At 46.9% G+C, this 14,697-nt stretch overlaps 1 protein-coding gene across 3 annotated transcripts in view; it reads right to left on the reverse strand.

Moving 5' to 3' along the window:
• Positions 1–14,697, reverse strand: part of CDH23 (cadherin related 23) — a 454,320-nt gene that overhangs the window by 414,145 nt on the left and 25,478 nt on the right. For all 3 annotated transcript variants that reach the window (XM_067552666.1, XM_067552664.1, XM_067552665.1), the window contains exon 3: positions 1,232–1,309. In XM_067552666.1, coding sequence (XP_067408767.1) covers positions 1,232–1,309 — 78 coding nt within the window. The remainder of the gene's footprint in view (positions 1–1,231; positions 1,310–14,697) is intronic.

Raw genomic sequence — 14,697 nt, forward strand, 5'->3', positions numbered from 1 at the left:
AAGTTACTATCCAACAAAAGCCTCTCTCCCAGAATTTAAACCTGTTCTAACCTCCCTGAAATAACTAATCTCTCTCTCTCTCACTTCCCCACTTCAATTTCTTGTAGCTGCTTCTGTGAGAGTTTCTAGGACTTGTTTACTAGCTGCAATGGGAAGCTGGAAAGGACTGGGAAGTGGGCAACAAATTACAAGAAGCCTAGGGGAAGTGTTTGCTTATAAGTATTTATTGTATTACCACAGCACCTAGAAGCCCTACTCATGAAACAGGACCCCATTGTGCCATGCACTGTACACACACATTTGTTTTATTATGCTATCTATGGAAAGCTAGCCAAAATAAAAAGAGAGACTGAGGAAATCTGAGCATATATGCAGTTTGTATGTTACACAATATTATTTTAATATAAAGTGCAGCTGGGCCACAATCCATTTCCATGTGTAATTCTCCCCCCATTGGCACCTCTCAGACCCATTTTAGTAATGAGCTACAATTTCACTTATTTAAGAGTCTATTTCTGTTCCTTAATGCATTCAGATAACTCCCACTAACACCGAGGACCCTGATTCCCCGTTGCTCTGTACCTTGTGTGATCATTGAAACTGGTGCAAAGTGGGTGTCAGACACTACCATTCTGGTCTGGTAACAGTACACTTTGCACTGACGTAAGTGACTAAATATGTTGCTGGGCAATGGAGAACTGGGCCCTCAAGTGGCAAGAGATCTCTACTGAGACTTGATCTTTCAAAGTGCTGGGCTGAGCTCTCCTGGGGGATGCTACTTTGAGAGTGAAGGGCACTCAGCAGCACTTTCCAAGATCAGGTCTTCACTCTGGAAGATTTCAGTGCAGAAAGACATCCTCCTCCTCCTTGTTTGCATATAAAGCCCAGCTTCTCTATAGGAGAGGAGGCACACAAGATCTGATGAAGGATGGCCCATTTAGTTTACTATCCTGAATTGACATCTTAATCAAACACACCACATACTTCCCCAGGGAACATTGCATATTTTTCTAATTCTTTTCTTTCGAAAAAAAAGTTCCACTGTCCCAGGTGGGCCTGGGGCTTTTTCCCAGTTGGGCAATTTCAAACACACTTCAAAGCCCATTTGAATGGTACCTGTTAGCCATTCTGCACTCCTCCTCCCTTCCCCTGGTCACTTTCCCCCCCTCCCCCAACAGACCTGGAAACACAGTACAATCTGCTCATTAACACAAAAGTGAAGCTCACTCACCCACTGGGGTATCCTCATTGATCAACAGGTACGTGTCAAAGAAATAGTTGATGAAGTACGGCAGACGATTGCTCAGACCTGAGAAGATGAAGGAGAAAAATAAGGTTTTAAGTACATTTTATCCTATTTCATTTGTTTGGAAGGAGGCTGTGGTAGAGTAATGCTTGCAATAAACAGCTGGCAGTGTCTTCAGGTCAGCCCTAAGGCCTTGTCCACACTACAGAATGTTGTTGACACAAGTTATGCTGGAGTGCAGCCACCGCTGTAATTAAACTGCTCTTGCATGTCCTCACTAAGCTCCTTGTGTTAGTGGCGTGCATTCACACTACCAGCTCTTGCAGTGACAGGGAGCAGCGCACTGGGGGTAGCTATCCCACTGTGTAAACGCACACAGGGTGCTTTGAGAAGGGTTATAATGCCTCATGGAACAGGCACAGCATCATTTGATGAAGAGTTCTGAGTCTCATCATTCCATAGGCATCTTCCTAGACTGACAGCCGCTTTTCAACTGCCCTGTCAGTCAAACTGACATTGCTGAAAACAAACGCAAGAAGCCCCAGAAGTGTGTGCATTGGGGAGGGGGGGGGGAGGGGGGGAAGAGAGAAGTGTGTGACAGTGATTGACAGCGTGTGTGTTGGGGGACAGTGAGTGTGTCTGCACGCGGTCTCTAAGTTCAGACAAGCAGCCGGAAGCAACCAATCTTAAGGCAGAAGCTGGTGCACAGACAGCTGATGGCCTCCTGCCCCCCCACCACAGCTCAGCGAAGACCTGTACACTAGCAGGGGGAGGTGGACACCTCAACATCAGACCCTGCCTCCTTCCCTGGCTCTGCACATGATTCTTTGCTCCCCTCCTCACCTGCCCCAGCAGCAGCCCATGCTGCCTGCATGCCTGCCATAGGAGAGCAGGACTGATTCCCTCATTGTTCTTCCACAGCCGCCTCTCCCTACAGACCGAGGAGAATGATCCATACAAATCCCACCCTCTCCCACCGTAGTCCAGGCAGAAGTGGGCAGTAACTGTGTGAGCTCTCCATGCTCAGTAATGTCAAGACTTCCCAGGCCTTTAAAAGCAGAGGGATGCATGCCTGTGTAGTTGGAATGCAGGGCAGTGCAGCAGAGTTGAAAACAGTGAGCAGAGCGCTCAGGGTTGTCATTGTGGGATTGCTCCTGGAGCCCAGTTATGGCACACAGCATCTACACTGATGCTTTGTCACTTCAACTCTGCAGCAAAAAGCTCTACTCTTGTCGAGCTTTTATTTTGTTGCCAAAGCAGGAGAGTTTTGCCAGCAGGAGTGCATTGTAGTGTGTACACCACCACTGTTCTGTCACCAGAAGTTGACTTTTGTCAACAAAACTCTGTCGTGTAGGCAAGCCCTAACTCTCCGGAAGGCCTGCAGTAAGTCACTCAGTCTTCTTGTGCCTTAAATCACCACAACCTGAGAGACCCAGCTGGTCCCATTCCTCACCCAACTGCCTGTGATAGCAAACAGGGTTATACTGTATGCAATGTAGTTGTAGCTGTCGGTCCCAGGATGAGAGAGAAGCTTTCAAGCTTACACAGAGCTCTTCTTCAGGCCTGGGAAAAGTAACATCACAACTAACTACAACAAGCTGGAACAGGTTGTTTAGCATAAGCAGTTAGCACATATTGTAAGAGGGACCATTCAAGGTAGAGTGGCCCATTAACACCTCTGCAGTCACAGGACACAGTTCTCTCTCTATCTGATTTATCAGTCCCCATCCTCAAAGGAAACCTCCACAACACTTTCAAAAGATGAGCCTGGAAGCTTGAATTCATGACACTGCTAGACACTAAAAATCATGGACTGAACAGACACACTGGATTTACAGTTTATTACAATAACCTGTTACCCACTAACCCTCTCTTTTTGTCCTATTACTGTAGAGGTGTTAATGGGCCACCCTACCCGGAATGGTCCATTACAATGTGCACTAACTACTTATGCTAAACAATCTGTTCCACCTTGAACAAAGAGAGTTCTGTAGCACTTTAAAGACTAACAAATTGAATCTTTAAAGGGCTACAGGACTCTCGTTGTTTTTGCTGTATACAGACAAACACGGCTACCCCTCTGGAACGGTTCCACCTTGCATTTTGCTGTGGATGCAGCTGGAAGTAGCTTTCCCAGACCTGAAGAAGAGCTCAGTCAGTGTAGCTTGAAAGCTTGTCTCTCTCACCAACAGGAAGTTGGTCCAATAAAAGAGACTACCTCCCCCACGGTGTCTCTCTAGGGTTACACTGTATCATTCCAGAGAAACAACTGGGGCCCAATACAAAATTAATTGGGACATGACAAACCAACCCATCATTGACTGAATCAGACAAAAGGAGACTGCTGGACAAAGTGGGAAGCTTCATCTTACGCATATGGTGTTCAGATATCCCAGTGAGAAGAACTGCATAGACACTAAAACTGGTCTACACCTAAAAACTTAGGTTGACCTAGCTACATTGCTCAGGGCTGTGAAAAATTTCACACCCAGTGCGATGTAGTTAGGTCGGTCTAACCCCACCTATAGCTGCAGCTAGAGTTCTTCCTCAGACCTAGTTGCCGCCTCTCGGAGAGATGGATTTACTACAGCAACAGAGAAAACTCTTCCATCGCTGTAGTGTCTACACTACAGCCATGTAGTTGCAGCTGTAGTACAGATATATCCTGAGACAACATGAGAAGGAAATTAACAACTGGATTGAAGGGTTGGTAGTGACAGGAAGTGGGCCAGGAATCTTTTGATCCAGTTTTGTCTCTCCCATACCTCAGGGGCTCAGATGAGGATGCAGAGTAGATGAAGCAGTAAAGCAGCCCAGAACAAACAAAGAAAGGGAAGAATACCCTAGCAGCCCAAACCTGTCAGTGCGCTGTGGCTCACTCAGACCAGATTGATTTATGAGGCTGTCACAGGCTCCCGTCGGGGTCTGTGCTGGGTTCCTCAGGTTTCCCAGTTTGCCCCTGGTCAGGGCAGTCTTGGGAGTGGTTTTTTCTTGCTGAGTTTGCAGGTGTGTCGCTACCTTGTCAAAGGACTGGCACAGCGTTGTCACTGCTCTGCTGGCTCAAACTTCTCTGCCCCATCCTCCTCCTCTGTTGCGCTCCCTCATTTATATTGGGCTTTGCCTCCTTCATGAGGTTCAGCTGTGGGTGTCTGCCTTCACAATTGGCAGCTCTTGCAGCTGTATGTGGGCGTGGCAGCCTATTTGTTTGCAGGTAGGAAAGACTCTCTTCCCCCTCCTGTCTAAGTCCTGAATGGGGCTTATAGACCACATTACAGAGGGGCAGAGAGATAGATCTTCAGACCGCAGACAGTGACCATTGCCTAAGTTTGAAGGGTGATGGCAGCGGAAGCAGCTGCACAGGGATGGGAGACAGCAATTATTGTTTTAGCACATGATTAATACCTCACGCTGTTCCCATGGCTGAGAGCCTTTTGCCTCATCAGCCTTAATTCTGCCAAAGCGTCACTTTTCCCCCACCGTGCTGTCACTATCACATTTCCTTATAATTGCCTCCTTTCGCCTTTAATAACCAGGATCAGTTATTTCAACTCCCTGTTTACCTAGTGAGAGCAGGGCTGAGAGCACGTGCGCCTGTCCTCACAACTGCAGCTGTTGCCACCCCATGAGCTGAGGCTCATTAGTTGCGAGAAAGTTCAGGCCGGACCACGTGGACCAACAACTGCAGCCTAAACCATGGCAACGATAAACTACCGTGGACTGACCATGGGAGCAAGGGGAGAGATGGGATACAAGGCAGCAGGAGAGAGATGCAGCAGATTTCCAAGAGGGCCTTGTGTTGACGGTACTGCATTTGACAGATGGGTTTTCCCTTGATTTCCAGCCAGGGCTGAAGTAGTCAGTACGCTCACTTATTAAGAGATGCAGTTTAACTGCCAGACGACAAACATTACTGAACAAAGGAAGCGGAGGTTTTAATTGGCCTGTCACAAGTGTTTTGCATCCAATTTCTGTGGGTTCCAGTTTCCAGCTCACCTGGAAAGCAGGGGTGAGTGAATGCAAGAGTCAGGCTCTGAATACAACATTGGGCAACCTGAGCCCACCCCAGCTGCCTCTTGCAACACAGTGCACTCTGACAGGGAAGCAAATACCAAACCAGCCCAAGTCACCTGAGTCAGTCCAGATCATTGCCTCAATCATTAGCTCAGCTCTATTGGAAAAGACAAGGAAATGCCACAGATGCCTCCAGGAGGAAAGATAAGCACAGCTCAGGATTGAGACTGAAGAAGTCAGAGTTAAATTCTTGGCTGCGTACAGACTGCTTGAATGACCATGTCATATCCACCACTCTCCCTGTGCCTCAGCTCCCCTTTTTTGAAAATGGGAACAATTATACTTTCGTTCGACCACTCTGTTTATTCTGCAAACTCTTCAGGGCCTTGATCTGGGTTAGGAGCTTCAGGGACTATTGGAAAACAAAGTAATAAAGATTTCCCTAGAAGTCACTTTACACACTAAAAGTAGATCTTTATCCAATAACATTAAAAAAGCTGGAGAGGAAGCGCTGGTGGATGGGCTACCCGTGCCTTTGAATAGTTCCCCCACCTCTGAATTTCCTGCACTCTCTCTGCCCCACAGCCTGTTAGCTTTGCCCTGCCCCCAATCAATTCCATACTGCAATATGAATTGGCGACTGTGTGAAGTAACCTTATTGCGTAAGCCGTATTGTCAACCTCCAGCATTCCAAAATCATTAAATTTTTGTAAATAAAGACTCAATAAAGGATGATTTAAATCATCCTTAAATGTATTAAGGGTCATTTTCAAGCTTTTATCCTCAACCCCAAGGTCTAAAATGTTTTGTTTGTTGCTCTGGGGTTTTTTTAAAGGAAAGCTGAGATTCTCAATAGTTCCATGACTCCAGGAGTTCAGGCTTTAGGGAAGTTAAGTCTCGTGACGGTAGGCTGTGGCTGCAAAGATCAAACACCAGCCTGCAGGGCTCCAAGGCAGGAATCGGGGCTGCAGGGAGCTGCAGTTAACATCACGCCCTGGCGGCTATTATGTGAAAGGTTTAAATAAAAATAATTGTAGTGTTAAAATGCAAGCTCTCCATGCCTTCACAGGGAGGACACCACAGGCAGGAGCTTGCATTCAGAAGGGTGTAGAGCCAGCTGGCTAAAAAGAAGCCAACAGGACAGGGAGGCGCCTTGACAGCCATGCTGAGTGAACTCACAAAGTCATGGCTGTATATGTCTGAGGCGACGGGAGAGACAGAAGCTTACATCTCAGGAGCACGTTGAAGCATGCAAACTGGAGCTCAGGCATTGGGCACCCAAAAAAACAGGCTGGAGAGTTCAACATTTGGGACTGATATTTATTTGCTGCAAAACTCAAGAGACAAAAACATGAAATTCGGGGAGTTTGATTGTTAGGCGATAGTGACCACGAAAGTGAGAAGAAGAAGAAGAAGAAGAAAAAAGAACCGTCACTCACCAGCAAGACAACTGCTAATTCAACAGACAATGGTTGTGGGAAACTTTTTTACTGCAAATCTTAGCAACAGTTTACACTTGCTTTCCTAGCTCTTCCCTGCTTCCTCATCATTCTGTTCACTAGCTTCCCAGCACCATGGCAGCAGGGGATGGTTCAACAGTTGCCACCTAAGGACCATTAATGCCCTCTAGTGGCATGGACTAGCACTTATTTAGAGACAACAGAGCCCTGCTTGTACACCAAGCTCATCTTTCTGAAGCTTGCTTGGCTTCAACTTCCTAATGGATGTCCCTTAGGGAAAAAGTAATAAAAAAAATTACACCTTTTCTATAGGCTATTTGAACCACCCTGTAGAATCTAACAGAGAACTCACTCTGCTATAAAATTCTACAGGACAGTTACAAACATCCTATGGACTGTGATAGAGAGGTTATCCTTCTCTAAGTATTTTCCATAGAACCCTGTTAAGCTTCTGGAGAACTTTATTAATTTCCTCTCAGTTAAATTTGATAGGACCTAGTCTTAAGGAAGAAACCTCCAGCCCCTGGGCTAGCTGCACACACAGGATGAAAGGAGAGCTGTGCACTCAGATCCCTTATACATTTGCAGGCCTCTGAACTTGGAGGCTCATGGCCTCCATTTCCCACAGCCCACTGTCTCCGCTGGCCCAGCTCTCAATGGCTGATCTGTACTAAAGAGACTCTGCAGCTGAATTATCTGTTAGTCACTGGCGCGCTAGCAACAAACAATGCATACTACCCTGACAGCCACCACAGTAAATGGGGATTGAACTCCGGACCATCAGCACTGCCTGCCAATCCAACATCCCATCCCCAAACAAAATTAACCACCAACCCACTGGCTTCTACCATGAGAGCTCCTTTAGCCCCGAATGGTGGCTATAGAGTCACTAGGGCCAGCCACCAGAAGGAGACAGGATCCTCATTACACTGCTCCTACATGCCCCCATAATACCTGGGAAACCAGTTATAAGGAAACATTTCTCTCTCCCCCACTAGTATCTTGGGCATCATCTGAGGTGCAAAGAACATTACAGAACATAGCATGTGACACATTGAAGTGAAAGTTTGCTTAAGCAAACTATAGGGAGTTTTAATTACATTAGCTTTCACTGTACTGTGACACAATCTCACAATGTGATTTTGTCAGGCTGCACAAAGCTGACAGTTTTGCAGGCTACTTTAAGGGAGCTACTGCCTACTTGGCAGGATGCTGGCTAGTCCCCCCCAAAATTCAGAACTATCTATACAGGCAGAGCCAGGACAGGTGGCTACCCTAGTCCAAGCCTTTCCATTGGCTGATCAGTTCTGATGTCACAGTTTGAGAGGTCACAACAAAGTTGATAGGAAGTATAAACACTGGGTACTTTGTGCTGCCCATGGAAGCAGTTGGCTGGCTAACACAGATGCTGTCCTTGACGCAGGGAAGGGTTGCCAGCAAAGCATTGGTTTCATTAGTTAAAGGTGCACACAGCAAAAACTAAAAGAAAAAGAAAGCCAGAAATAATTATTCTGGGGAGGACCAACTAGCTTGCCCAAGGTGCGCTAATTTCAGTTTCTGAGCCTGGGGATGTTTAACAGCAGTGCCAGCGAATGGTGAATTGCTAGCATTGGAGGTAAAGGGCACAGGGGCAACTGGAGTGGGAAAAGCTCACAATCATGTGTCTGCAGGAAGATGATGTATTGCTAAGCTGCCAAAAACTGTAGGAAGAGAAAACAGTTAGGAAAACAAAAAGCCTGAGCAGCCTTAAGTTGACAAACTTATAACGGGGAAGATAAATGGCCGAGGAGGCAGATTTAGCACTTGCAGAGTAAAGACACAGAATGGATAGGGAACTGGGGGCAATAGTTAGCATCAAAGATTTACCTCTTTGAAGATTGGATGCAAACTCGGGTTGTGACAACACCAGCAGAAACAAATGTGGTGATTTCAGTCTACTCCCAAGTGTCTGATATCATGACAGACAGCCTGCTTGGGAGTGGCTCCCAGCCTAGGGCTGCAGTGAAATCAATGAGCAGAGATCAGTGTTGGAAGCTTTGACATATCCGGTTCTAGCTGGTGCTTTTGGATGCACACTTTCCAAAATTCACCTCTATGACACAAAAACAAAGAGGTATCAAGCATTTAGCATATGAGAGTGGAGTCAGGAAACCCACACACTCATCTTAGCTTCCACAGTGACCACCTGTGTCCCTTACCCTCTCCCTAAAGTAGGGATAATGCTTTTCTCATGTGTACCTCACAGGAGCATAGAGTTACACAACTAGTATTTGTGAAGGGTCTTGGACTCCAGTGCTAAGCACCTAGAAAAATAATAATAAATAAAAAATAATAAAACACACAGACAAAATGGTTCATTCAATGCTAATTATTTTTCTGGAGGGTTAGAAGTCAGTGAGCACTGATTGGTGTTCCAGGATGGGAGCTTTAGAGTGAGAAAGCTAGGAGTCAGATAAAATTCACAAGACCAAAAAGACCTTCTCTGTGGCATGCAATTTTTTTAAATTGTAGTTTAAAGTACTTGCCAATAATCGACCACTGAAGTCTCTGCACGCCCTGCTGGGCAGCAGCTTTCTCAGATCACCTGCCACATACAAAGCAGAGCTCTGAGTATTTCATTTCAAGCCCCTAGTGGGCAGTTTTTTCTAAAGGCTGAATGGCCTTGGCTTTGTAGAGAAGATTCTTCTTGATGCATGTGAAGCCCTTATTTATATTGTACAGTATATTAGAAATAATGATTACAGCTTCTAAAACAGCTGTATCAGGATGTTTGATATATTTGAGCTGTCAGATCACAGCCCCTACGTGATCAAGCTACGGTGTGTAGATACCCAAGGAATGGACCAAGCTAGGATGGGGCAAGAGGTGAGGTTCTGAAGCATGACTTCTCTCTTCTTCTGTACATCCCCGTATAGAGAGCGAGTTATGTCTCTGACATGATGGCTGTCACCAAGAAGATGGGCTGTCAAAATTCAGAAGAGAGGGGGGAAAAAAAGTGCTGAGGGGGAGAAAAAAAATCTTTGGGATACATACAAATGTAGGTCGTTGATACAGGATATGAAGAATGGAAGCCAACCAGAAACCATTTGGAATCAATTTAAATGTATAAAGATGGACTTGATTCTTCAGCTGCCCCAAGCTCATGCTAGGCACTGCACAGGGGAAGGCAGCAAAGGTGACTGTAAGGCACCTTTCCACTTCCCTACAGCCTGGGGCCAGCCAGGGGATCTACAGGCCCCCAGTTGGAGCAGGTCTAGAGCATACTAGTGAGCAGGGATGGCTGGGAAGGACTGCACTCCTGACCATCCCTTCCCCCTCCCTGGCCACGCCCTCGCCTGCCCCCAATGGGAAGGGAAGCAGGTATCAGACAACTACTCAGACTTTATGCTACTGGGGAAAATCTGGCCCTTCCCTTTAGGTGAGCTTTAAATCCTCACTGGAATGGCACAAAGGGAACTTAAGCTGGGCCGAGTATGTGGCCCATATCTTTGCCACTATGTCTTGGCGGGGAAAACAACAACAAATTACTTCAAGCACCAGTGTTATCAAAGTGAGACCTGCTTGCTATTGTTTCTCAGAGATTCACATATAGGTAAATAAACGCCCATGCTAAGAGGTCCCACCCCACCAATTATTTATGAGCCATCCCAGTTTTCATGTGACTGTGCTATATGCTTTATAATAAACCATTTGAAAGTTAGCCGAATCTGCCATGACATAGTACCATTTGCAGCAGGCTCATGACAGGATGATGCAGAGATCACAACAAGCTTATTTTAGGCAGCAACATTAGAGCCATTGCACCTGCAGACACAACAATACACCAGGGAGGAACGGGAGCCATTTCTCTTCTAACCCCAGCACTGAAGACATCAGCGTTCCCAAACTTTGGACACTACCCCTCTGCTTTCATTCCTATTACACGGGCCCCTTTAAAGTGCAGACATAAAAATAACTTGCTTTAAAAACTCAGCCTTGGTGTGAAGCTTGAGAGCCTTCTCACCTTGCCTAGAATCTGCATTGTGTTACACTGTTACCTTGCCACGTGGGAATTTTGCCAGGTGGATGTTTTAGAGGGCTGCTGCTGATCTTGTCGACACTTTGGCACTGAACTTTTTTGTGCATGTGAGAAATGAGCCAAACTGCTGCTAACATCATTAACTTAGCAGGAAATTCGGGGGGACCACAGCAGAGCCGTCTCCTTTTCTTGCTGTGAGGTTTACATGAACCTGTAAATATTCCATTGGGATTATAAAGCTGTTTCACAGTTAAGAAATGGATGTTACTGCCTGGAATATATTAAACAATTACTTTAATAATCTGGTTGCTGAAGTCCCCTTAACAGTGAGGAGAAAGTGCTGCCCCACGCTGTGGTAATGGTCCCACTTTCATGTAGCTACTGCTGCCTTCCACTTTACATATTAGTGTTTTGTCTGCTTGTTTTAATTTCCTTTAGGTTTTATTTACTCACTCTTTAATGCTGTTGTTCAGCCAAATAAAGAAACGGTATTCTCCTTCCACTCACACTCCCTCAGCACAGAGCTTACCTACCACAAGATCGCCAGGGATAGATGAGAACCAGTGACTGACAGGCCCTGTGCCCTACCCTCTTGCTGGCAAAGGCTTTTGACTCTATCTACCCAAGGAAAATGATCTGTTGCTAACAAATGTTGTTATTAGTGAGTGATTTCCCTGCTCAGCCCCTCCTCCATTGGGGTTGAAGATTAATTATTTCCTAGTTAAGCCATTTGTAACACCATTAAAGAAAGGCTTCCTGGCTAGAAGCTCTCAGTCTGGACTAGAAGTGAGAAAATCAAGGCTATTCCCAAACCTCTCTCTTTCCTACCCCGCTAAGGATCATCATCAGGACAGCGGGGCATTTCTGGAGGTTAGCAGGGATGCTAATGTTCAGTGGGTGTCTCACATTCCCCTCAGTACCTGATCCACAGAGGACAGGAGTCTGTGACAGTCCCAGCTCTGGAGCTTAGTCCTTTACTTCAGGCTGTAGAGGCTTCTGCTTTTTTCCTCTGGAGGGTCTCAGGTACAATTAAGGTGTTGGTTGTCCCAGTAGAAAGCTGGTAAAGGGAGCGGAGAATTTTGCTGGGTAGAAACCTGTTTATTGGTCCTTTTAGGAGTGTCTTTTTGTCATGTGAACGTTTGTCTGTGAGGACAATTTCTGGGGGCTGGGCACCTCTGGTAATCATGCCACGTATTTAAGCCTCTAGTTAGAGGTTTAAGTGCTTGAGTTTACATACTCACATTTGAAAATTTTGAGCTAACCTTCCAACTCAAGCATGTTAGAGATTTCCACCTTTGCTGGATCCAGCTAGAAGTTTCTCCGCTCAATTAAATCTCCTTCCACTCTCGCCAACCCCCTTCCAAAAGTAGGGTGGGGGTACAATAATGGTCTTGAATTTAATTGGGGGGGGGGAGAGAGGTTTTGGAGGAAATTTCACATATTGTGCTTGCTCCCTCTTGAAACATGTTTCTTACAGTATTATTAATAAAGGCTGCGGTACAGGAGCACACAGGTAGATCATGTGGCTGTTCAGGCTAGCTTGGATGGGAAAAAAAGTAGAAGACATGATATTCAGAGACTATACGCTGAAGTGAAAGACAAATCAGTTATCAGTGCTGGTGCTGCCTCAAGCCTGGCAATATTGCTTTAGTATTACATATGTACCAGCCATTCAGTGATATTAACTTTTGAGAGACACATGGCTACAGGGATACTGATCATACTGATAACAGTTCTAGCACAGCTGGCCAGTCCTCTGTTTAATCCCGATACAGAGAAAGCCCAGTCCCTCTAGGTCTAGGCATGTGTCCCACTGCCCTCTATTGGACAGAATGAGAGGCTCCCAGGGGTGCATTTCCAGATACCTTGAACTGGTTGAGATGGGGAGCTGCTCCTTTCTTTCATCAGGTGGAGGCCTGTATTTCTGGAGCTGCCTTCTGCACATTCCTTGTCTCACTGCTCCTTCAGGTCCCAGCAGCTTTTAGTGGGCACTATTTTGAGAACTCAGAGCTAGAATTAATGCTGTGTAACATCCTAAAGTTCGTAATCCTTTTAATCCTAACGTCAGGAAATCGTGAGGCTAGGAGCTGCTAAAATCATGCTAGAATTGAAGACAGCAATTGGAGGGACATGATCTCACAGTATGGATTTAAGGACGGCAGCTCTGCTTGGGGCACCCTATAGAGGCAGGATGACAAGTGCACCTAGCCTCCGTTTCCCTTTTTATCTGTCCACAGAAAAAACATAGTCTGTCAGTGTTGGACACAAGGGCCGCTTCTGGGCATCATTTATTCATATACACGAGTGCAGTAATTCCCCCAAACCCTTATAGTAAAACCACTCTCCAATTCTCACAGTAAGCAGATAAAACAGAGCAGATTTTCCATTCCTCGCTACAGGGACATGGCCTCCAAATCACCCAGCCAAGAGTCAATAGCAGTGCTTAGCTCCAGGGTCCCACTCTGAGAGACCAGTCTCATGACTCTTCTACCACCGCCTCCCTGCAATGAGCTTCTCGTAATGCTCCACTCCCCAGCCATCCCTGCCTGAGTCTCCAACCCCTGCTCAGAGAACATCCCTCCAGGACCAACCTTTTGTTCCTGGGCTCTTCCTGTAGCTCCCCGCTCAGGTCTTGGCCCAGAGGGCTCCCCCTCTTGCAGTGCTGCACTGCCTGGCCTCCCTGCCTGTCATTTCTATGCCTGCGCTGGGGATCCACCTTCCAGCAACAAGCCTCTTGGTTCTGGGCTTGGCTTCCCCAGACAAGCTGGATCTTTCCTTTTTCCCAGGGAGCCGCTGCCCAAGCCTGTTGCTTGTCATCCTCCAGCTGTGGTCAGTTCCAAACAGCAATTCCTTTCCAGGTCCCATCAGAGCTCCTAGCTGTGTCCCAAGCACCGTTTGCCAGCTCTGCTGCTGCTCTTCTGTCCTGGGTCATTCCTCCAGCAGCTCGCACCTGCCCTTCTGTGTCTCTCTCAGGCAGCTCTTGCCTACCACTTCCTGATTCTCTAGCATTGCACTCAGACAGTTCTTCCCTACCTCGGACTCTCCTGGTCTCCTCTGCTAGAACCTAGGTGCACTCTCTTAAGCCTAATTGTGAGAGAGCTGGAATAAGTCACAAGGGCACTGGACCTTGCTCGCTCTTAAAAGGGCCTGTCATGCTGTGGCAGGGTGTTGCCTCACTTCTTATCGTCTCCGTGCTTTGGTTTGTTGAATGTTAATTACGTAAAACTGCTTGTAAGCGTGTTGCACAAAAGATGAAGCCAGAGGGCCCGATCCTCAGGTGTCCCGCATCCAGCCTGAGTTCTGCTGCCAGCACACTCCGGCTGCAAAGCGTGTGTAGCGTTTCCAAGGAGAACCACTCCGGAGTAGGGGTGATCCTGCTTAGCATTACAGCCCCTGGGGTAAAGGAGACTGACACACGAGGGGGAGCTCTCACCAACCGAGCCAAAGCTCTCTCATTAAGCCTGAAGGGCCAAGTTCAATAACTCAGCTGACTCTCTTGCATCATGCCTCATGTTGACACGGAATGGGTATAATAAGCTTAACCACCTTCCCACATGCCAGATGACAAAGGATTTAACCCCCAGTTCTTTCTAGTGCCACTTAGGAATTACAGCCTCGTGGCTGGTCTAGGCCAGTTGAGTTTGGCTCACAGGGCTAAGAATTGCTGTGTAGATGTTCAGGCTCTGGCTGGAGCCCAAACTCTGGGACCCTCCCCGCTTTCAGGGTCCCTAAGCTCAGACTCCAGCCTGAGTCCAAACATCCACACAGCCATTTTTCAGCCCTGACGTCTGAGCCTGAGCCAGCCGATGCAAGCCAGCCGCAGGTTTTCATCCCGGTGTAGACATATCCTGAGTGGCCCAATGCAGAAGTCCAGTGGCAGCCTTGAGAAAAGGAGTCTGCCCTCTAGATCTGAAAATTGGTTAGTGGGAGGGGTGTGGCAGACAGCCACACCATAGTTGGGA

Source organism: Emydura macquarii, unplaced genomic scaffold (assembly GCF_026122565.2).
Source record: "Emydura macquarii macquarii isolate MOO-44397 ecotype Brisbane River unplaced genomic scaffold, CSIRO-AGI_Emac_v2 contig_1390, whole genome shotgun sequence".
NCBI classification, from domain to species: Eukaryota; Metazoa; Chordata; order Testudines; family Chelidae; genus Emydura; species Emydura macquarii.